Below are 25,081 nucleotides of genomic sequence, written 5' to 3' on the forward strand. Positions count from 1 at the left end.
ATGTCAACATCTGGGTTCCCTTTGCTGTTGGGGACTGCAGGTATCAAGGGCAGTAAATGACTTTGATCTTGCTCAGCAGTGAGTCCTCTCACTTGCAGGAGCAGCACTGATATATTTGTGTTCATCCCCTAAAGAACGGATGCTGCAACATGACAGCATAGGGCCAATGCACATCATGAAAAGGAAGCTGGGAAACAATGTTTGGAAATCTGTTAAAACAAATAATTCCTGTGAATTCTCAGATAACAAAAGGCAAAAGAATAAAGGTAACCTTGGTATAAATGCCCCTTAGTTTACTTATGTCAGGTCTATAATTTAGTTCAAACAATCATGTAACTTCTGCAGTAAACCAGAAAGGAAACAAACATCTAAAATGAGAGCTAAGGTTATAGAGTTAAAAGTGAACCATACATCCCATTAATAGCTTCCACACCCTTAACAGAAACCACAGATACACAGCTCTGTTGTACCCACAGAATTTCACAACAATACCAACAAATACTACTGCAGTTGAAACAACATGAATGGTTTCTCAGTGCAGCTATCACAGCAGAGATATTAAGAAACACACAGTATTTACTTCCCACTGATATGTTTCCCCTCTACCAAGTCTGATTATTCCCACCCATGCCTTTACATAAGAAAGGTATAAATGAAGAGGCTGCAAGGATAGGGCATGATGGAAAACTGCAGACAGTGAATTTTTCTAGTGAATGTTACTGTAACAGTTCTTTTCATTAAAAAGACTTCCAATACCAAAAAAGACAAATAATTTTGTAAACTGAAGACAAGAAAAATACTCCTGATAAACTGGAAATGGGCTACCATTGAGATAATGTTGACAAAGAGCAGAAGTCACTCTGGCCACAGCCATTGCAGTACATGAGCAGCATGCACTGCTCCTTCAAAAACCAGCTAAAAATGACCAAAAAAAACTAAAAAATTCTTTTGATTATAATTCCTCAGGGATTCCCATTGCTAATTGGGATTTTCTTCTTATAAGTTCTCCAGGACTAAGGCTGCACACTTCAGAGGGCAAGGTTGAAGCATTCTGCCTTCTGCACTGGGCAGTAACATCCCACAAATAAATTCAACTTCAGACCTGTTTTTATTTCCCTCAGCTCTGCAGGTCTTCATCAGCAGTCATGCTGTCTCTTCCTATAAAAGTTTGCCCCTTATCTTTCAGGACAGTGCTTTGCCAAGCCCCAGCAGCAGCAGTTAGCTGCACACATTGGTCCCATCCTCACTCCCCACAGGGTCACTGCTGCTCCCAGCCTGGCAGCCCCAGTGCTGCTCCCCCTCCTGCCTCCCACACTAACCCAGGGCTCTTTATCTCATCTGCCAAAGGGTTACACATGTTCACAAAGTGGAAGGACAGAGAGAAAACAAGTTCGACATTGTGTTCATTCTACTATATACAGCCCACTGCTGACCAGCTCCACTGAAAACAGAAGTGTGGAGAGATTTGTCCAAAGTCTCAGGGTAGCTCACTAGAGAAACCCAGAGGAGTTTATTCCTTGCTGTTTTCATGTAAGCACAACCCTAACATTTTTCTAGAACCTTGAAAGGGTTTTATTAACAAGACATCTTCAGAATAGGAAAAATATGGGACAAAACTGTTAACTTTAAATTTGTGCCCACTTATACCACAACATCAAAATAATCTGTCCTACATCATATTTACAGTAAGGAACAAGAAAATCTTTATGCCTATTTTCATTTTCCAGCTCTGAAAAACAGGTCATCACTTGCAAATGAGCAAAAGCACAAGCAGACTAAGCAATAAATCCAAAATGACAGATTAGCAATTCCAAATTGGCTGAACTGGGGACCACATCCTTTGGCATAATAAAAGACCATTTAGCAAAAGTGATGCCTTGATAAAGATGATCCTGGCACTAGTTCAAGCATTCATTCCTTCCAAGGTTATATAAACCTCACAAAACTGTAAATAGAACATCAAGCACCGTTACTGATGGGAATGCAGAACAGGAGGGGAAATGGATATTTGTTTTCTCTGTGAAGGCCATGGAATGCAAGCCCATTTCCTTTGTGCCTCTTTCCTCCACAGATTTTTCCCAGTCTGAACCTTAGGGATGATTTGGAGATGAAGGGACTTCATACCAGCTTATCTACAGAAGATTCAGCAAAGCCTCTTGATCTCTTTGGAACAATAGAATGCAGAAGTTAAAAATGTATTTGTTTTTTCAAGTTCTAACCTAATCCCCTGCAACTTCAGCAGCAATTATTCAGAGATGATTGGCCCCAGAGGAAACTTCCAAAGACTGTCCCCCGAGAAATTCAAAATTTCATCCCTGTAGCCATGTTATAGAAAAGACACATTACATATTTATATACTGGTCTATTTTGACCACTCTGTGTCAAGGCATAAATAGACTATATATACATATATAAATATATATGTGTGTGTATATATATATATACTCTATATATATTCTCTCCCTCTCTATATATATATGTGTATATATATAGTGCTTGTCATATCAACAGTTTCCAGGGAAAATATTTATAGGAGACCTTTTTCAGACATAAGTCTTAAAGCAAATAGTTCTACAAGGATACCCAAGATTCTACATAACTACTAGGCATGTACAACTTATATAGTTCAATTAACAGGAGAAACAGCTATGACTTAAATTCTTTAAGCCTATTTGTCTGCTTGGAATCATTAAGGAAAAACCAAAAAAACATTTTCAAAAAATGCTCTTGACTTTCTTGAAGCATTCAGCACTGCTGGTTATCAGCTGACAGGCTCCTGTTGCTCTGCTCATGCTCCAGTAAATGGGAGGCAGCTAATTTGTGTACAGAACACTTGCAGAAGTTCCACTCTTGCATGTGCACAGCCTTTAAGTCTGCTTAGGCTGTTGAAATGCAGTTATAGAGTGATAAATATGCAGCTCACTCAATCTCCAGTAATTCATATTATTAACTACTAATTATGGTGATAATCAGCTGCTTCTGCATTTCCTTTTGGAACATTTTTTGCTATTTATATCAACATGCCAGGGTTAGCCAATAGCTAACCAGGGTTAGCTATTTTTAAATATGGATGCTATAAGAGAAAAAGGAAACGCATAGACAAAAGTAAATTTCAAAAATTTCCATGTATGGGAGTCAATCTTCCACCTCAGAGACACACAAACTGTTTGTAGTTTATTTTTTATTCCAAATCACTGCAATGTGCAATGATCTTTCCAGTCATGCTTTCCTGTAGTTATGGATGTGGATCCAAGCTGAATTGGATAAAAGAAGGATAACGAGAAAAAAACCCACTATCTTCAATTGGCACCAAGTCTTCAGTTTTCACATTGCAACTAGTGTAAGTACTGGCAGCATACTGCTGGAATTTAAATATCAGGCTAAAAATTTTTACAACTTGAACATAAAAATACTAAGTGAAAAAACCTAGCAATAACTTGGAACCAGAATGAGAAATCAAAGTTTGAAAACACCAAATCCATAAACTGACAGGTGTAACAAAAATACTATGATTCAAGTCAAGGTTAAGATGAAAATGCATTAATTACATTATGGGATTTTTAAGACTCAAGAGCCTACTTCTACTCCATAGCCACAAAACACAAGAATAAATTTACTGGCAATGTGCTTGCAGTAAGCACATGCACATCTGCAATGACATGAGACTGTCAGTCTATCCCATCATAGCACACAGCATGGGTAGCTGCCAAAATAAATTGATTTCAATACTTAAAGTAGCAAATATCCTTATGGAAAATTAGCACCCAAACAGGAAGTGATAAACATTCTGCCTACAAGCAAGAGTGCACACAGTGCCTCCCATCCACAATGCAAGTGACTATAAACAAAGCACTGTAAGGGCAACGTGTATGGTCAGGTTAGGGCTGTCATTCTGCACAACTCCAATCCTACCTGCCACAGGCAGTAGCTGATGCAGAAAACTGAAATTGGAACATAGCACGTTATATTAAAGAACAAATTTTATGAAGTTCATCTTACCTCAGCCTCTTTCTGCTGGAGGATTCTATCCTTGTCTACCACTTCCTCTTCAACAGGCCTGTTTAAGACAATAATGCATTAACAGCATAAAACAGAGAAGTAAAAAGCTCCAAGAACAGATTCAAGATTCATATTCCAATTAATATAACATCAAAGTCTACATTATTCCATACAGGGAAAATTAGGACATTTAAAAAAATCATATTTCCCTTTTGTAAAAGGCCATCTTTACCTCACGAACTCCTGCTATTTGCTCTCCATTTCTTAAAATTTGATTACTGCTATATGGATTTTTCTTTTTGTAATTTACTTTAATGAAGAGATTTCCTCCACTATCTATCCATGGTACAAAAATAAACCATTAAAAAGCTATGTAGGCTATTTCCTTTCTTCTTTAACATTAAAATGCTTTGCTGAATACTTGAAGACCAAGTGGAACGTGGACAAGAGTAAGCTGCTATCCAAAAAGATGCAGCAAAAGTAGATGTGGATTTTTTGCATTAAGTTGCCAAGGATAACCTTGCCAAGAATTAAAAAACAGACAATAAACTCCATAAAAACACACAAATTAGCAGAAAAGATTGTTTGGTCTAAACTCCTGTCTTTAGCTACATGCAAAGGAGCAAGAGAAGCAATACCTCCCTAAGCAGATAGACTATTTAAATTTGCCCACTAGCATTCATAGTCTTCAAGCAGACATCATTACATAAAACCTATCTTGCTTGCAGGCACCCACTTCCTGCATTCCAATTAAAAGCATAGAGAAAAGGGGATTTAAGCTGCTTATAAGCACAGCACTTTGCTATATATTATTCCTCTTCAGGAAGAGCATTTCATACAAATTTCAGAATTTCACAGATTGAAATCTCCTCAGAAAGAACAGTTTATAGGTGGGATTAGTTGGGAGGAAGAGCAAGTCCCCTGTCAGTGGGCAGTGAGGAGCAGAGGGCCCAGGGGTAGCACACACTCACTTGCCAGTGCGTTTTAGCCTCTCAGAACGGAAATTCTCGTAGTGCAAGTCTTGGGTCACCTCCTGCAGGTCCTGCATGTGTGTCCTAGAACATGCAAAGGGCTATTGAACACTTTGTTCTCAGCAAAGCAAAGAAAAACATCCTTTTCTGTTTCTGTTGTATCTAATGGATGTATTTATCAGAAAGTAAATCCTTACAGACCAAGCCAGCCAGAACTCTGCTTTCAGGTTCACTGATCTTTAATTCATTCCTAAGTGCCCCACCAATATTATTAAAAGACCCAAAATATGCTGTCCCCTTCTTGGTCATTAATTATTTCAGATGAGTTGTTTACATCAGTTTTTGCAGTATTAAGAACCATGCAAAGACAGTTATTAAGAAAGATACTTTAATTCTCAAAGGATTTTATTACACTTAAGTGCCATCAAATATAACTTGTAACCGGGAACTAGGTGGAGCTGCTTGGCTCCACAATAGCTGACATTGCTTAACAATTTCCAATTGCCAAGAAGAAAAATGAAAACCTGCTTGCTCCCAATGCCCAGCAGAGGGCAATCCCTGCCCAGTGCAGACTGAATTTGGAATGACACAACGGAATTCATTTCCAACAATAGCAAAACATCATTTAAAAAAAACCCCAAAAAACCTTAAAACCATTTACGCAGGCAGAATATCCGTATTGGCTAAAATCATAACGGGGTGGGGTATCACATTTAACAAAAGATTTCCCACACTGCCAAAAAAATTGCACTTTGCTTTTGGAAGATTCTTCACTTTGAAGAGTATTTTAAAAGCCTCTCTGCCCCACCAACTGCACTGTAACAAACCTTCAGTTGGTATGTACAGCCATCACATCAGTTCACATAAGGCATAAAATCATCACATGTATCTGGCAACATAAAATATAGAAAATATTTTCTGACTTCAGAGATCAGAGGATGCAGCAGGAAAAGAAGCTGCAGGGGACTAAAATGTAACTCTACTCTGCCATCAGGGCTGGTTTTAAATGAAGGAATTAACGTTGCTATAGGCTTTTAGTCACTGTGGCAGTTACGTCACCACAGGAGATGGGATCATTTTACCATTACTCACACCAGCATTGTGCGCAGCTTGAGGAAATCATTGTGCTCTGGATTTTCAACTTCAACAACTCCCCAGGGATACAGGCGGCCTCTGATTTTCTTCCCCTTCACCTCAATAAGTTGATTGGATCCAATAACAGCAAAGGGAATGCTAGCCTAGTTGAGACAGAAAAAACAAGTTACTGCTTTGATTTTTGGTTAGTTTTTGTACTTTGTTTCGTCTTTCTTTTAAAGAAAGCACAAAGACTGAAGTAACAGGCAAGAGAGGGGGAGAAGAAATGTTGACAAACACTCTACTAAAGCCCTCTCAGATCAGAAAACCAACAAATCCCATTCTAGGCAATGCAACCTCTCCTTGTGAGCACCTGCAGCTTTGTTAGGATCGATTTGTTTTACAGAGGCCCAGAAGGAAATGACGCTTCGCTTTAGGAACACTTGACTGTTGTTCAAGTACAGTTTGGGCATAATGTGTCATCTGACATAACATCATGCATGGAGAACAGCCAACAGAAACATACTTCAGATGCAGAGTGAAGTAGCTAGAAAGAGAATTTCAGACACATTCTTCAAACACCTTTGAAAGCACAAAGAGGAAATTGCTTCAGTAAAACCTTGATTATCTGCTTTAACACGAGGCAAGTTGTTAATTAGTACAGCAACCATAACACACAATCTCTCTCCTTGCTCACATGTTAAAACGTTTGAGTCAGAAACAGACTGCAAATAATAGTTCATGGTGAACAGTGGTTTATACTCAAAAGAGAAAAGAAGAAAAAGTCACGGCACGCTACACTTGGGACTCTGATGAAACAGACACTGGAATAAAAGGGATTATAATTCAGAGACAACATACAAAGGAAACTGAAATTTTCAACACATTCTAAAAGGAATAAAGTACCTTTAGGCATGTTTTAGATTGAAGAACTACAGTAGCATGATAAAACATCATAAAGCATGATAAAGCATGAAGTATAAAGCATGATAAAATGATAAACTAGGAGTGAAACTTGCCTTTAAAACTCTAGTTTGTTCTTTAAATTCCTCATCTTCATCAGAGTCTGCATCAGGGAGCTGATAAATCCTAATGCCATGTTCAGAAATCTCATCCAGAACCTGAAAGTTTACAAAAATAATAATAGTCTTATCTCATTGTAGAGGTATTAATATAAATATATGAAATTTATTTACTAGTCTGTCACAAATATTCACCTGACTCAGTGTCCAAGCTGCAAAATATGACAGGCTTGAAGATTTTTTAAAAGGCACAAAAGATAAATGTACCTTTGGAAACCATAGCAAGTAAATCATTAAAAAATGCCAGAAGATTTACAAGGCAAATATAGAAGCAAAGTGAGGTTAATATGAAAAAAGAGTAAAAGTAACAAGAAGGAATTCATTAGTTACAGAATCAAAATCATTCACCCCAGGTCAAAGTACATTTTTGTGCATTTGATATGTTCAAAAATGTAGAAGACAGTGTCTATTGCCTCTTGAATCAAAAAAGATAAAAGCTTATTATCCACTTAAACTGGAGAAAATCATTAAAAATCCACTAAGAAAAAGACCCTATTCTTTAACAGTTTTCTTTGTCATTAATGTCTGAGGTTAACATAAAAAATACAGTATCTGTATTCCTGGGCACATTCTTTTCCTAATGAAATCACTGCAGGGGTGAGCAGCCAGCATAACTCCAGGCCTTTAGCAGTTTCAAAAGGTGGCACAAGTCAATTCCTTTTTCAAAACCAAAGAGAAAGTTTCTGCTGCCACACTACTGAATGTACTTAAGTCAGCTCTTGTCACTGCATCAAATGCACTGACGGGAGTTACTTCCAGTAAAGGAAGTGTGGTGCTATAAGGAGAGCGTGAAAAATGCTGAGATTTCACAATGACTCTCTCCCAAGGGATCTTGGATGTTTCAGCAGAAAAGGGGAACTGTGCAAACTTCCTAGAGCAGCACCTGAACCAAGCAGCTGCCCTGCTGAATGAACTCTCAGCATAAAGTTTGGGCAAATTCAGGGAGAATTTTAAAGTAATGGTAAAAATATTCAGAAGAGCCTATGTAAGGACTTGTGATGCCATTACTACATACACAACTGGTGATTAACTTGGTAGCATGAAAACAAGCAGACTTCAAATAGAGAGTATTGTTGGGTTCCTCCATCCTTTGTCATGATGGCAACTGACAGTTACAGTATAAATGAAAATTGTCCATCCAGAACTTGGTTATTAAACAGGTGTTTAAAAGAAAACAATTCTCCAGATCATTAGCAGAGGAAAGACCATGTGTGAGCCACAGCTGCTCCCTGATGTTTTCCTGCCAGGTACACAAACATCCCCCACGCTCACACACGCGCGCACTGAGTGAAGCGCTACGAGCCTCCACCTACACAGAGAGCAATATTTGAGAGAGAAAAGAAATTTGGGAGTAAGTGTTGCCAATAAGCAATTAAGACATTCACACAATGACATTTAAATCAGTGGATGTTGTTGCTGTTTTGCAAAATGAAAGAGACCTGAACTGTCACCAAATGACAATAGAAGATGCACATCTGGGATGGGTGGGGCAGCACTGCAGTTCGATTCCTTTAAGTAGTTGCATAAAACAAGAAAGCACATTTAACCTGGCTGAGATCTTTGAGATAAAATCCAAGTGGAACAATAACGGGAAAGCCAACAGCAAGGGGTGCTAGAATAATATATTACAGCTGTTAAACCTAGTGCTTTCCTGAAAGGAAAAAGAATTGCAATAAAAACAAACTGTATTTTATGCTCCTAACAATGAAGCAGCATTTTGCTTCTTCAAATCTGAATTTTATTGGCCTCAGAGGATCCTGTGTTCTTGAAGATTAGCCTTCCCATGGGAAATTTAAAAAAAAGTCAAAATATTAGTTCCCCTCACATGAAGTCATTCTTTTGAGCATGTTTCCTTAGCAGCCTTGCATGGCACAGCTTGTGAAACCGTCGTGCATTTCTTCCCACTCAAGAGTTTTAAAAAATAACTTCAAATTCCAGAAAGCCCAAACAGGAATTACTCCAAGCTGGGTTTCCTTTGCAAGCACCACAAGCTAATCTTGCTGCTTAGTCCATAGCAGCAAAACAAAAACATTTTACTTCAGATTGACGGCCAAATGGCAGAAACATCTAAAAAAACTAAGACTTCAAGCTGCGTCAGCAATGCAGGACTTTGATTCCTACTCTTGATTAGAGACTCTGTTGGCCAAGATGCTTTGAGTTAGAACAATATACAGTAGCTTTGATTTTCAAAGCTTTGGAAGCACATTATACATTTGGCTTAATATAAACTCAGTTTGCAGAGTGACCTTTGCCAGTAGTATAAAAATAATGAAAGTTTGTTTACCTGCTCCCTAACCACTCCCTCAGACTACAGATGCCCTTCATCTTGTTGTACTTAGCCAGTACATAAATGTGGTGTCCATATGTCTAAGTCCAGATTGCTTTAAAGATTAGTCAAAAGTTAGTTAAATTCCCAGTGAATTCTATTTTAAAATAAAGCTTTAATAAGTTAAAGTATATAAATATATTTATATAAACTGTAAAACTTTACCTTTAAAGTTAGTTTGGTGCATTACTATTGAACTATATATTTAAAGTATAAAGTTTAATATAAGTTTTAAAATAAAGTTTTCTGGTTTAAATGAAATCTAGTGCTCCACTTAAATGCCTCCTTCAAATCTTTCAACATCATTCTCCTCCCAAATGCTGAACCAAAAAGTAAGCAACTAAGAACACTGAGCCTGAAGTACACTGCTGAAAGGGTATATATAGGGGGTTTTACAAAAAGGAGCAGCTCCACAAATAATATGAGATAAAAATCTTTCACAAAATCAGTAACAGAAAAGGAAAAGCAATAAAACCTGCAAAATCAGCCACATTTTTGCTTTATGACTTCCTTATGAGTTCTTCCAATTTGAATGCAGTGCACCTGTCATTACCTTATAGTATTTGTGGAGGAACAAAATTACAGCTCAAGAGCCTGGACAGAATTTCTCTCAGCAAGATCTAGATGTCCTTCTTGTCTCAATTAATAGACTTTTAAAAATTTCTTTCCTCCTTTCACCTGGTTCACCATAAAGCTGCTCATTTCTGTACAAGTATCTCCTCCCCTCCTCAGTGGATGTTTGCCTGCATTGCAGACAAGGTTCATGCAGTCACAACTGTCCCCACTTCTAACTTTCTCAGCCACAAAGGGTTCATTCCATTTCTTGGACAAGTTTTCTTACAATCACTGAACTTTATAAACACAGCAGCAACCAGCAGTACCTCACCTTGTCAAAATGTAGCTCTTTACATGCCCACACAAACCATGGTCACAACCTGCCACTGGTTCACTCAAAAAAGCTCCAAACAAATCCTCTGAATTTAGGTGGAGTTCAGCTAAAGTGCTGCTTTGCAAGCATGATTTTATCTATACTATTTTCCCAGCTAAATAAAAATGTAGTCCCTCTTCAAGAAAATAGAAAAAAACTCCCAACACAAACACCCTTGGAATAAAGATCTAATAATCATTCTAAAGGCCTACAGGAAGGCACAGGGTCACAATCAAAACAACTGTTATGCCCTGCATGAAAATGCAATATAAAAGACATCTTACCATGAAAAAGTTTATTCCAATGTAAAATGCAGGCTGCAATTTATAACTTATTATCTCTACACTACCATGGGATAAGTCATTAAATTTGCAAAAATTCATAGGTTTTGTAAGGTTCAAACCCATTAGACTTTACACATTATTGTACTGGTTTTGAGTCAATTGAACATGACAAATGTTGTCATCTCAATAAATTTTACTGGGTCACCTCTAAGCATACATGATACAATCACACCATCTACCCATGCCTTTTACAAGGCGCACAAAGTTATTCTCAATCAGAGAATAAACCAGAACAGATTAAATATTTACATTCCTTGCTCAGATGATGCGATAAAATAGAAATCTCATTTAAGGTAAAAGACTTGTACAACCACAAATATTGACATTATTCCATTTAATTCACTACAATGTCATATCTGGCAATAGTTGGGCTGTCTTGGAAAGGTTTGTCAAAAAACAAAATTTCAAGATGCCAAGTAAACCTTGCAAAGTAAAGAATGATTTTAGTACCACTGTCTGGAAAGACAGACAGTCTCCACTGAAACCCGAGTATGTCCTGGTGTTTCAGGTGAGCCAGCAGGAAAAATGTTCCCACAATGACATTCATTTTCCCATAACAACACAGTCACAAAAGGATCTTGCTCATATATAAACCCAATTGTCCTGTCTCTGTAATAGTGTTTTAGTTTGTACCATGGATGCACTTATTTAAAAAGTTTCCAGCCACATTTTGTACAAACCATGCAGCAGAGTGCACAACCCAAGTACCTTCTGGACGAAACTGAAGATGTGCCCTCAGAACAAACCTGATGCACTCCCAGCAGTAAGGGGCACTCAGGCCACTGCTCTCTGAGAGCCAATCAAACATCTCCACTTCTCCTTCCAGGATTGTCTGAAGCCATTACAAACCATGCTGCTTAAAACCTGCCCTACTGCACTGCTTTGCTAAGATACATGAAGCCAAGAACAGCCACATCCTTAGCAAGTGTAACTGGCAAAGCACATCAGACTTCAGTGAAGATTTCCCACCTCACACTTCCTGAAGATTAGGTCCTTGGTCAGTATCATTCACCCCTCCTCAGTTTGAAATTACTTTATATTTGGTTTTAATATTGTATGGGTTGCTCTGTTCTCACGATCAAATGTTAGACCTACTCTTCTCTTCAGCCTCTCCCTCTCCTTCAGCGTCAAGGTGTCAGCCTTGGCAATCACAGGGACAATGTTGACTTTTCCATGAAGAGCCTTCATGAATTCCACATCTAATGGCTTCAGTCTGCCAACAAGGAGGGGGAAAAAAAAATTTTAAATAGGCATGTGGTCTTGTGTAGTTTGTTTTATAACAGACCAAATATATTAAAAATTATCTCAAGTGTCCACATAAACAGTATTTTCATAATAAATTAAGCCATTAAGTTTAATGCCCTTGTTTATCAACTTGGTTGTGCAAAGTTTAAGTTATAATTAACATTGTCACTATATAATGAAGCGGATATTAAAAGCATTTATGGTTATGGGTGATAAACAATGCTGTACTGACTGCCTTGAAACAGTATTAAATGCAAAAGGGGACAAAGTAAAGGAAAGCACTAATCTCCAAAGACTGTTTTAATTGCACTGGCTAACTGACAGGTTGGCAACTCAATTAACATTACTGCTAAGTTACCAGTTCAAGTAATGAACAGACTTATGAACTGTTAGGAAGGTTCAACACCCTAAAAAACCAAAGCTGAAGCTTTTTCTTACCCATGTCCAAAAGGAGAGATGAAGTAGAAGCAGCAGTGGACTCTGTTGTCTATGATGTGGCGCCTGTTCAGACCACTCTCATCATGTAGGTATCGCTCAAACTGGTTGTCAATGTAGTGGATAATTGTTTTGAAGCTGTGGTATGGGAGGGGGAGAAAGAGCTTTAAATAAGCTTTACATCAGCTTTGAATAATAAGGAAAGAATCATGAAAAGAATAGAAGGAGAAACTTTTAAATAAAACACTACTGTTAAAAAAAAAATTCAACTTCCTAGTATTTTATCTAGTACTGAGGAAAAATATTTTGATAATGCAAAAGGGTGTTTTCATAACAACCACCAAGTGTCAACTTATACCTAGAGCCAATTCCAAGTGTTACTCTGTTCACTGTATAAAAACTTCAAGTGCAAGCTCAGAAAAAAAGCACTCAGTGCTGAGAAAACACAGGAACAAAAGATTGAGGATTTTTCTGCCTTTATTTCTGGGGGTAGGGGCTTAAGATCTGTTTTCAAAGTGGTTGACAAATGACATATCCCAGATATCCTCTTGATTTACAGCCCTGACCCTAGAGCCAGTTTTCTATAGTTATGAAAATTCTGGTATATTCTAGTCTGTTTGAATTCAGTACAAATACATTTGCAAGTCATGCACTGAAGCATCACATGATTTATTAAGCTATTTCTGTTACCTTACAGAATTCTTTTCTGTTGGCAAAGAAAAATAATTTCTACTTAGTTCAAGGCAATTTAAAATATTCCCTACAAAGTAGTAAACAAGCACAAAATCTGATCACATAGGTTAATCAGACACAGAGAGCAGTGGCTAGAGAGAGAACACAATGCATAATTAAGATCATTTTAAGCTATTCCAGAGCCTGCAGACACCTGCAAACACCATTATATAAAAGGACACTTTATATTACGTACTGCAAAGGAAGGGACATGAGCAGCTGACGTAGATAAGGTTAGACAGATGACTGTGTATCATGAACATGTCTTAAACTACTTGAGGAAAAAACTAAGCAGACAGCTTAACTTGAGAAATAGGAATATCCATATTTCTGTTGCTGAGAAAGCACAAACTTGATGAGATACATTTAAGGAGGAAACAGAGGAGATAATAGAAAATTAATAATTTGGAAAATGAACATAGAATGCTGGCAAACTCTGCAATAAGCAGCAACATTTGACCCAGGGCTGCGTGGTTGCAAAGGAGATAATAAAAGAAAGTAACAAGAAAGATGGAAGAGATCCTGGAGGGGATTTGATTCTCCAAAGCTAAGTAAGCTTTTGGATTGAGGAGGAATAAATCCACAGTAGAATATACATACACACATTTACATCACTGCAAGATTTGGCTGTTCTAAGTCATATTATGGAAGACATTAAAGCAAAAATGGAATTTATTGGGTTTTGACCTTAGTGCTACTCAACAGGAAACAGCATCTTAATACCTAAATGTGCAGAAACACATCCATATAGTTTTTGTCCCTGTTCATCTTCAATACTTCTCTTTGCTGGTAAAAGGCAACAAGACCGAAGACATACAAATATTAGGACAGAAAGCAAACACTAACAATGGGAAAGAACTGTCACACATTTCTCTGGCAATGTAATTAGTTTACGTGCAGTTCCCTAGGTCTAACAGCTCCAATTTTCCCTGTAAATATGGTGTTAGTGACCTGTACCTCCTGACTTCCGGGAAACACCTGCCTTACGCCACAGTGCTGTCATTACCTAGGAGATAGCACATCCTGTATTGTAACAGCAAACAACACAAATGCTGCACTTAAACCCACTGGGGGAAAATGAACAATATTACCAAGCTGCCAAAACCCACAAAATATAACCCTAGCCAGTTTAAAAAAAAAAATTATCAGCAGCCAGAGTAGAGAGTAGCTATTAAAGAATGACCTGTGAAACCACAAGCAAGATGAAATAAAGAGTGTGATCAGCAATATCCAACAAGTTCACCTGTAACCTGTTTTTGTCAACCGCTTTTTTTGAGGCCAGCTATCAAAGCAAATCTAAGCATCAAGCAATTTTGTTCCTCATCAGATTCCCTCTCTTCTCATGAAAGTTATTTTAAGGACATGCTTCTCTCATGATCCCAATGTACTTACGCATGGAAAGATGTTGAATGTGTCAAACCTCCCACCATAAAGAATTTTGCTGTCCTCCAAACACACCCCTAAACTGATGGCATGAGCAATCCTAGGTGTGAGTCTGATTCTAGAATACAGAACTCCAGCCAGCACTAAAGCTTCACACAGAATCTTAAAAAAATCACCATGATTAATTGTGGTTCGCCTCCACCTTTCTTTTCATATTGCTTTAAGCACAGTAGCATCCAGAAATCAATAATTACTCTACTTCAGAAAATGTGTTGTACTAAATATATAACAAATAATTTCCCAATCCAAAACTGTTGATTTTCCAATCCAGTAGATCTCCTGGACACACTCCTAGCAGCACAAAATCCTTTTTCTTTGAAACAAAATACTTAAAAATTTACCTCAGCTCCCATTCATGAAAGTCAAACTAAAATTAAGCCATTTCATCAATGCATAGAGACTAAAAGCCATTAGGGAACCTACTCAGGAGAAAGATATTTAAAACACTGCCAGTGATTGCTGCCTCCTAGAGACACCATGCCAGTTTGAGTTACCTGTGTTCAAAAACAGCTTCAGTAAAATTTGTCACCTCGAAAAACAAATAGTCTGCACAAATTGCATCCTTCCCAAAAAAAGGGCTTTATTTACTTTAGATCATCAGCAGTACTATTTACTGGTGAACCATGACTGCAGTAAATGCTCCTGAACACAAACATAAGTTCAAGAACATGAACTTGCTCTTTCCTCTGAACTACCAAGGAAGGAAGGTGATTGCACTGGGTTAGTCTTCACTGCAGTTCAAAACAAAGACTCTGTCCATCCACATCCCTGAGACATCCTGTAAAGATTAACAGCCTTTGTCCAAATGACACTTGCCATGGCTGAAAGGCTTTTCATGTGACATAAATAGACTAAAGTGATAGCATTAACTGCATCTTTTTATTTTGTAGGATGCAAGTACTATTTGTTCCTGCAGCATATTTGATGTTTCAGACTTGTCACAGAAAATTACGCATAAATTGTTCTACTCGAATCTGAATCACCAAGGAGTGATTCTACTCAGAAAACCTCCAAAAAGAAAGGGGAAAATCTGAACACGTAGGTCTCTAAGAAACATCTGAGCAGAATAAACAAAGGGCATTAGAACACAATCAACAGGAAGAGCTCTCTATAACACAATGCACAGGCTGCAGAGCTCTCGGCTCCAGCGGAAGGAAGCTCTAGTCAACAGTGCACAAAATAAGCAAGACCATGATGCAGCCCAGAAAGATGCCTTTGTGCTATTCCAAAAGTTTAACTTTTTTCAACTTACTAAAGTAGGAAAAGTGGGAGGAAAATAAAAATCTCACTAGAGCTTCACTTTCAGACTTTGATTTAGCGTATTACAGAATTTCAGTGCCTTCACTTTTGCTGTGTTCCAACACCTAGACCACAGAAAGAAGAGAAAAACCATCTGATAATAACACTGCATTACATCATTCTGTCAATGAAAGATTACAAAATATTCTTTTAGCATTATATATGTTTATTTTATCTGCTATTCTTCTCTTTCCTTGTCTCTCACTTACAGTAAAGGACTCAAATTAACCTGTATTAGCTTTATGCTCCATTTCTCTGCACAGTGATCTTTGCCTTGGGATTACCACCACCACCACAAATAAAGTGTCAACAAAATTAACAAGTAAAATAAATGCTGTTAGCACTTCTTAACAGACAACCATGTGAAAATTCAAAGTTTTAATCCACTGAAACTAGAAGTATCCCAGTAAGGATATCTCATCTTTATTTGAAAAAATTCACCAGCTGAAGGGGATTATCTGGAAATTACATTTATGAACTCAGCAATTCTACTTTTCTTACTTTCTAGCTGCTTTATAAATTTCTTTCTTCATAATCATTTTACTAAAGCAATTGTGTATATTTTTCAATGTATTTGCTGACAAAAATTTCATCTCTTAAAGATTGTCGGTGATATTTAGACCAGAGACAGTTGAGTGGTAACTTCATTATGAAAAACCACCAGTTCTACCCAGATTGCTGGTAGTACATACAGAGGACAGAGAATGAAAAGAACAGTCTAAAAAACATGGAAACTGGATGGGCCAGAAACACAGAAAGTAAAAGACAAAAGGTTTTCCCCCACCAGAATTTTGTCCTATTGGAGTGGCCATAGAGGCAAAAGGCTGACTGCAGTGCTCTGAGAAATGTTTTGAAGGAGAGGCTGTTAATTTTGAGGCAGAATCATAGACACAGCCTACAAAACTTTTTAAAACATCAGAAGTGGTTAGAAAATTGAAACTGGAAGTTGTAGAAAGTACCAGACACACTAGAACAGTGTTTGTGTAAGACACACACTTTATTAACAAAGCAGTATTTACACACATACCAGTCCTGGCTGTTAATGGCATCTCCATATCCTGGTGTGTCAACTACAGTTAAACGCAGCTTCACCCCTCGCTCCTCTATCTCTACTGTAGAAGCTTCGATTTGAACTGTTCTCTCTATTTTCTCTAAAATAAAGGAACATTTGGATTGTTATTTGCCTAACAATTCCTGCAGAGACCCCCACAGGAGAGAGAAATAGAGGAGGAACTGCAAGCTCAAGCGTGTTGTAATGTACATGACATAAAATATTTTATCAAAATACATGAAGTAGTAAGCAGAATTTAACACCACGTTTTTGTAAGTAAAGAAACAATGAACTAACACATGGGTTTACTTATGACAATATGCAAAAATGAAATCAAAATACTCAAAAGCACAATAGATTCTTTGCCAAAAAGTTATTTACACCTCTAACCAGGATTTAAGGTACTACAAACAAAAAGCAATAAGAAGAAATGGGGATAAGAGCAAAACCACATTTAGGTCTATTGATACCTAAAAGGTTTGAGAAGTGCTTTTTTAATAGCAGCTGATAAAGAAACAAAAGCTGTCTTTGAAAGGAAATCTAAGTAAGAAAATGATAGCTCAACAAAACATAATTTAGAAAATTTAAGTACAGCATGACAAAGTGGTGTAATGGGTGAAGAATGAAGGAAGATTAAATGAAAGAACATGAAATTTTATAGGGTGGAGTGTGCTGGAGGAACTGCAAAACCACATTTACCTGCAGCTCCAGGAATATAACGCTCTGGATAAAGATCAGTCAGGAACAGACTGTTAATTAAAGTGGATTTTCCTAAGCCAGACTCACCTACAAACAAAATAATTCAGGTTATTAAGCATATATACTTTTTACTCCAAGATTTTTAAAGCATCTTGCCTTTCTCCAAGCCCACATTATGGAGGAAAAATAATTTCTTCATCAGGATCCGCCCTAGCTTTTGATATAAAAACATCAAAGGTCCAGCTAAGCACTTTGAGAACACCGGAAAAACAAGCCTCCAATGTTTTCCTAAATGTTACATGAAAATTCTAAGTTTACTGTAAGAGATGTCACAATAAAAGCTGAAAGGTCATACAGCACTTGGACTATAGATCTAGAGATAGTTCAGTCACTTGAGGGTAATTACAGTTTTTTTCATCTAGACTTACAAAATCAAGAGCTGTACCTCTCCTGCTGAAAATTTCTGAGACTTTGAAGGTTTTCCTAAGCTAGAAATTGAACCTGAAACACTGCTGGGAAGACAAATGAGTAAAGCAATCCCAAACTAATAGACAAGTTTTGTACCCTTACAGTTAAGCCCATATAGGTCCTATGAAACTGAATATCATAAAGCAAATTATTCAAAATTCATCTGAGAAGTTACAGAATCATGAAACTTCAAATGATACAAACTTTGTCCTACATCTAAATAATGAAGTTACATGTGTTAATTTAACTACTAAATCTGGGTTTCAAAAAATCACTTGTTTCCTAGCTCAAGGAATCAAGGGGGTCAGCAATTAGACCAACTGGCTGTATTATTTCAGAAGCTATTAACCAAATCTTAGAGATGAGAAAGTTATCTGTATTTCTCATCACAAACTACGTGACACAAGAACTCTTCAATTATCACAAATTACCTATTTATTTCACAAACACTGCTGAACACTGTCATCAACTAATCCCAAATGGCACTGCAGAGTACATTTTCATTTTTCACTAACTGCTACAAAAGGGTAACAGTACTGTGGACTCCCTCTGCATATGCACACCATTAAAGTGATTTAATGTAAACACAATTCAACAGTCACTTGGAAGAGCTTTGTGCCTAAAGGACTCTCCATCAAAGAGACTCAGAGGTGCTCACTGACAGAACAGGCAAATTACAGGTTTATCTCTGACACCAGAGTGAGTCAGTACAGAACAGCACAAAGCACAACAGCAGCATCACCCTTTCAACAGCAACATACTCACCATGCATTCATGCTTTCAGTGGGGAAACAAGTAAAAGAAAGATGAAACAACTACCCCTGTCATCTGACAATGAATCAAGAATGCAAAAATGTCCTCCTGGCTCCAAGTCATCATCTTTAATCACTATAATACTCCCTCCTACTAAACATGACAAAATAGTAACAGATGTAATTAGAAAGTGTATAGAGGTTCAAAGCTTTTTCTACTGTGTAACAGTCAATTGCTAAGTAGGAGGATGCATACATCTATGTGAAAGAAATCTTGTTGTTGCTGTTGTATAACAGTCAAAAATATTTAAAGAACTCACTTACCAACCACCATGAGTGTGAATTCAAAGCCCTTCTTCACAGATTTCCTGTGAACCTGGTTGGGCAGATTAGCAAATCCCACATAGCCTGCCGAGTCGGAAAACTGACAAGAAAACAAAGGTTGAATATAAATGAGATCCCTTTCCCCCTAAAAAGCTGAAAAAGAGCTTTTTTGATTCTACACAATAAAGTGCAGGGGTATATAAAGCACAAGAAAGAATAGAGAATGAAACAATTTCTGCTGCAATAGCAAGGCAGACATTGAAAAGGCTCATTTGCCAAGCAGGTTGATATAAATAGAAATCAGATAATTACCCTGAGCTACACAAACAAGTCTCCCCTTGGATAAAATAAAAATCTGCAAGCTTGCAAGAACGCACTATGATTAATCTTAAGAAATAAATACAGCTTAATATAAAAAGTTCTGTTCAAAGTTGGTGTCTGCTGCTACTATCTTCCATAAAAACAATGCATATGCCTACAGGTAAAAAACAAGAAGATTGGACTAATGGGAGGATTACTGAGATACAATCACACAGAGATGCATCTTTTGCTTGTTAAGTTGTTCCATTATCTTCACAATCTCTAACTTCTAACACAAAAGCAGGAAAAAGAAACATGCCTGAAAAACTTATCAAAGAGATTTGGGCTATAAACAGGGCAGTCTGCTCCACCATCTGTTACCCATTGACTGAAAACCTAATAGGGGCCTAAATAAGAACTCCAGCCACCTGATTTAGGGACCTGTGGGCTACCTGGAACCAGATATCTTCTCCACAGATGAGTTTATGATGAGAACAGGTTTTTTAACAATGCCATACACTTCCAGTGGTGTGGGAGGACACAAGAGAAATCACTTAGATATTTATTTATTTGCTAACAATCTTTTTAAAGCCCATCCAGGTGGGCACAACCATTAGAAATTAAGGTTTGCTATATGAAATATCCCTGGGTGAAGGTACCATTTTAACTTTGTAAGCAGACACTGAATGTATGGTGAACACCAGAAAGTCTATCATTAGGATCACATACAATCTCTGTTTCTACTAAGCAGCTCCTTTTAAGAAGCACATCTGAAGCAATAAGGTATAATTTATTCACAATTTTTAGCACTTCAGTAAAACTACAAATGTTTTCAGAAGTTGAACAGGTTCTAGACAAAATTTTGGCTACACAGCCATCTCTTTACCTTTACTTTTTCACCTGACTGAGACATGTTTCTTCACTTCAGGTTTCAGACACTGGAAGAAAAAAAGCCATTAGTGCATGTTAGCTGACTGGAAGAGTACATTACTTTCAATTTTGAACTGATTAATTACATGTAATAATCACATTTTATTCTAGTAAAATTAAATGTCACATACTTAAGGATTACCAGAACAAACAAGCCATAATCAAAATATCTTCCTTCTGAAATAAATAACAGGAGTACTTAATTTAAATACTTAAAATTTTCAAAACAGAAATATTCCTTTAAAATGCAAAATCTTAAAATCTAGAATCATAACAAACTTTCACCCATCCTGTCTTTATAGAAGGATGATTCACAGATAGGCGAATGTAATGCAAATGTTGTCCAAACATTACATTTGAGAATTATTACCACATCCAAAAATTCTCATGAGAACAGGACACCTACATGATTCCCAGGTAAGGGTCAGAACATAACATTATTTTCAGTGACTTCAAAGTGCTATTGCTGATTAGGACACTACACTTGGCTAACCCGTGCTGGACACAAAAATTCATGCCAGTGTGAAGGACTATCAAAAGAGATTTGTTCTTTAGTTTCAGACACTCAGAACAGCTGGACTTTGGCAAGCCCTTATCTCTTCACTCAAGGATGTTAGCTGTGCTATAGATTAGTTATCAGGGCAATAGCAAGGCCCTTTCATTTAGAGCAGCCCCAGAGCAGGGACAGGAAACGCAGAAGCGGCAGGAGCACTTCACAGCTTGGTTTGTTGACAATGCAGCTCTTGGCCTGGGAAAGCAGGGAAATGACCTATGCAGGCACCTGTGTGTTCAGACTTTCCTGTTGGGTAGCACGAGTCATTTTAGCAGGATACAGTCCAGATTCTAACACTGGCAGTTTGACAGTCAAATCCTGGCACAGATACACCAAGCTCTGGACTGAAGGAAAAGTCCAAGTTAGTGTAATTGCTGCTTGGAAGAAAACAGATCTTCAGGTCCCATGGTATTTAATTTGCTCTGCAGCAGGCATTTAAAATCCCGGCAGCTGTGCAGGTACCAGCTACTCTAAAAACAAGGGAAGTTGTTTTTTTCCTCCTCCAACTACTTGTCCCCCATACCCAGCTCATTTGATTACTAATGAAAGCCCAATGCATCCATTGCCAGGAAAATAGGGAGGTCCTGATTCTAATCATCTTCTGTCAGCCTCTAATTGTGTATTCCTCAAAACATTCTGGAAAACATCACTTAAGAATGGTTTTGAAAACCAGAGCTTGTTTTCCTGTGACCAGTATGCAAAGGCTCATTCCAGCCTCCAGCCAACCATTGTCACAGATCCTTAAAGACACTTACAATCCCGCACACAGCGGTAACTCATTGCTCTGTTGACATCTTGTTTCTAAGTTTGGAAACCTCTGTTGTCACCTTGTCAATAAAATTAGTAACACAGTTCAAGAGTTTAGAAAAGCCCATAGCTACTGAGTGCCAATGTAGATATATCTGACCCATTTTTCACAGCAATGCCAGAGGAGAAGTCACCCAGGCCCATTGTCAACAGATAAAGGACAGATGAGGGAATGATTCAGGTTTCAACATGTATGGCAAATTCCCTACTTCTACTTTAACCTGACAGTATAGTCTCATCCATTGTAGCATTACTCAAGTTACTTGATTAAAAAGCAGAAGAGTAAAAGTAGTTGTCAACTGATTATGACATGCTCAGCTTCAAAATTAGTCTGTCATCTCATAAAGAACATTCTTCCATAAAATCATCTGTTCCACAAATACAGCTTTTACAAAACCTGTTTCCTGCAAGGCAAACCACATCACCTCGTGTCTCTGACCGAAAAGTTGCTGTAGCCAAAGCAGCAGCCTGGCTGCTCTGATCACATCACACTTCACAGTTAGTAATTTCCCAATGTCTTTTGTTAGACTAGAAATGTGCTAACTAAAAGTTACCCCAACAACAACAAAAAACCCCACAGAAACACCTGCTGTTCTACAACACTCAAGCACCAGGGTTCATTTGGGAGCTCAGTTGCTCAGCCTTGACATTTTGCAATTCCTAATGCTGCCCTCATGAGGTTTCCTTGAAAATCATTCCACCAAAAAAAACCATGTGCTGCTTTCCTGAAGCTCTACCATACAGTACAAATCAAAACCTCAGAATTAACAAAATGCCACAGGTTAAATCTTCTTACAGCACCAAACAACCACAGCACTCTCAGCACTGCTCTCGAGTGAGAGCTTGGCACTGCACCAGTCCCCGCTGCGCATCAGTGACCACAGAAACCCACAGCTCTGTCTGCACACAGCTGACTCAAACATCCAAACAATGTGAAGCTGAGTCTCTGACAACACTCTGAATAGTTCCCACACCTGGAAATGGTAACATCTAATTTCTTATCAATTGTCCAGAACAAAATGTATAAAAAAACCCACAATAAGGCAAACCAGAAAAAGAGTTGTATCTATTTTCTTTAGATTTTCAAAGTGCTCTTTCAATCAGCATGAGATAAGCAAAACAGCATATACAAAACAATTCAAGGAGAAAGGAATAGGTAAGATCCATTTGCAACAACTTGCAAAAAGCAGTGAAACTTTATCTGTAAATAATGCTGGGCCCTACTTAGCAGACCCAGTAGGAAAAAAGAGACACTGTGCTACAGCACAGGAATATCCAACTCCGGTTTTGAACAGTTTCATTTTGGATCCCAACAAATTCTTATCCTGAACAATATGATGTTGGCAAAGTAAAGGAGCAAAGTGCCACTGAGTTCAGCTGCAGCTAGAACGTGCCATCCCCAAGTCCTCTGCTAGGAGCAGTATTCCGGTGAGAGAGAAAGAGAGGGGAAGGAAAATGGGTCATTTCCTTTGTTCTGCCAGGATGCAAGAAGTAAACTGTGGGGAACAGGCAGACTGGGAGCTTCTTAATAGGAACCAGCACAAAGAAAGCACTACTGAACATGTACAAAGAGCGTGTCCATATAAGGATATCAAACAACATTTTCAAATAATCACTTCAGAGTGACCTTAGAGCCATCTCAACAAGCCCTCCTGATTTCTCAAATGAGACTTCCTTCTTTCCATCACAGGCTATGCAACTCAGATTTTTTTTTGGCAGTACTTAATATCCATAAACAGCAGTAAAGACTTAAACAGGTTTCCCAGTGCTGGAAATGGTCTCAACAACATCAGCATTCTGAAGCCACTTTTCAGAATTAAAGCGGACAGAAATACCAAGATATATCAGTAAAACAGCAGTATTTGTGGTTTCTCACTAAAAGAACTACAATACCTGAGGAAGAAATGTCTAATACTGAGTCACACCAACAATAATAGAAAAAACTGCACTATTCTGTGAATCACTGAGTTCTAATAAGGGTGTCCAGCACAGCCTGTTTTGTGTGTTATGCCTTGTTCCCAGCATGCCCTCACCTCCACTATGTGAAACCCCCTCCCCTCACCCCCTCTAGATCAACAGTCCCAGGTGATTTCATTTTTCCTCATTAGAAATAGATACTACCAATTGAAGGCATGCTCTTTTATACACTAACAATTCTGCTTTACTCTTACTCAGGATAATTACTGTATCACTTCCACTAAACACAGAATTCACAGAAACCCAGCTGTGACAGACCACACTGCCCTGGCTTGGAAGTGATGTTCAGAGCTCGTAAGTTCTACAGACTTCCTTCTGACATTGTAATTGTACAATACCAGATATATTAATAATATTAATATCAATACCAATTCTGGTAATGTATTTGAACCAAGGAAACTGTACAGGGTTACTACTGGGAATGCACCAAAATTTGGAACGTGCCTGTAACTCAACAGCGCACATATGCACAGTAAAAGGAACAAGGACTAAGCAAGAGTTCAACCACCTGTATGAGCACCATTCTTAAAAGGGCAAGAAAAAGCAACACACGAACCTAAAGCTCTAATCCTAAATATTTTACTTAAAGTTCCATTTCAACGATAACATATGACTCTGAACAACTTTCTTGTGTACTCTTTTTTTCAATGAATACAGTCACTTGAAACACACAAAACAGGCAGTAAATTCTGTTCTTGTAAATTATGAATTTTAGGGATTATGCTGTTTCTATGTAAGCAGCATTTGACAGTAATTTTGCCAAGTTACTGTGTCAAAAAGCACTGTTAAATAGAGCTATAATTGTGAAAAACAAGGGCTTTTTAAAATTAAAAAGATAAACGTATTAGCCACGATCACTCATCAGGAAATAGTCAGCTCTCCCTCACACCCACAGAGCCTAAGTATAAAGATGTGCCAACGCACAGCAAACCCGTCACTTCGTGTTTAAATAATTTCCAAATCATGCTTAAGTCTCACGATACCATGAAGTCTGTAACCCACACGTGAACAATAATTAAAGACAAAAAAGCCAAAGCAGGGGGTCTCTCTGTGCCTGCCCCCGCCGCACCCCCGGCTCCCGGCAGCCGCAATCCCATGGTGGGTGCTGCAATTTTAAAAGTATCCGAGGAATGCTTAGTGGAGACAGCACTTCCTGCTCCATCCTCTCCTCGCATCTCCGGCTACCCCAGCACCGCGGCCTTGTGCACATCTCAAATTAATCCTTGCCTTGCTTTAAAAACAAATCAAGGTGTGCGCGAAGCGGCCCGAGCGCGGCGTCCCGCGGCTCCTGCCCCGGTGCACTTCTCCCGTCCCCACACACCGGCTGCACAAACCCCCCCGC

General features: G+C 38.1%; 1 protein-coding gene across 3 annotated transcripts in view; it reads right to left on the reverse strand.

Annotated features, from left to right (window-relative positions):
* LOC117004636 (septin-2) overlaps window positions 1–25,081 on the reverse strand; it is a 34,818-nt gene that overhangs the window by 9,538 nt on the left and 199 nt on the right. For 2 of the 3 annotated variants that reach the window (XM_033075568.2, XM_033075569.2), the window contains exons 2-11: window positions 20,359–20,410; window positions 19,173–19,272; window positions 17,629–17,715; window positions 16,906–17,029; window positions 12,408–12,542; window positions 11,820–11,937; window positions 7,064–7,165; window positions 6,063–6,208; window positions 4,971–5,054; window positions 4,000–4,057 (exon numbers count right to left, since the gene is read on the reverse strand). In XM_033075568.2, coding sequence (XP_032931459.1) covers window positions 4,000–4,057; window positions 4,971–5,054; window positions 6,063–6,208; window positions 7,064–7,165; window positions 11,820–11,937; window positions 12,408–12,542; window positions 16,906–17,029; window positions 17,629–17,715; window positions 19,173–19,272; window positions 20,359–20,385 — 981 coding nt within the window. In that variant the 5' untranslated portion in view covers window positions 20,386–20,410. Of the gene's footprint in view, window positions 1–3,999; window positions 4,058–4,970; window positions 5,055–6,062; window positions 6,209–7,063; window positions 7,166–11,819; window positions 11,938–12,407; window positions 12,543–16,905; window positions 17,030–17,628; window positions 17,716–19,172; window positions 19,273–20,358; window positions 20,411–24,966; window positions 24,989–25,081 lie in introns of those variants that run through there. The other variant, XM_033075570.2, reaches the window with a different exon arrangement.

Source organism: Catharus ustulatus, chromosome 18, assembly GCF_009819885.2.
Source record: "Catharus ustulatus isolate bCatUst1 chromosome 18, bCatUst1.pri.v2, whole genome shotgun sequence".
In the NCBI taxonomy this organism is placed as follows: Eukaryota; Metazoa; Chordata; class Aves; order Passeriformes; family Turdidae; genus Catharus; species Catharus ustulatus.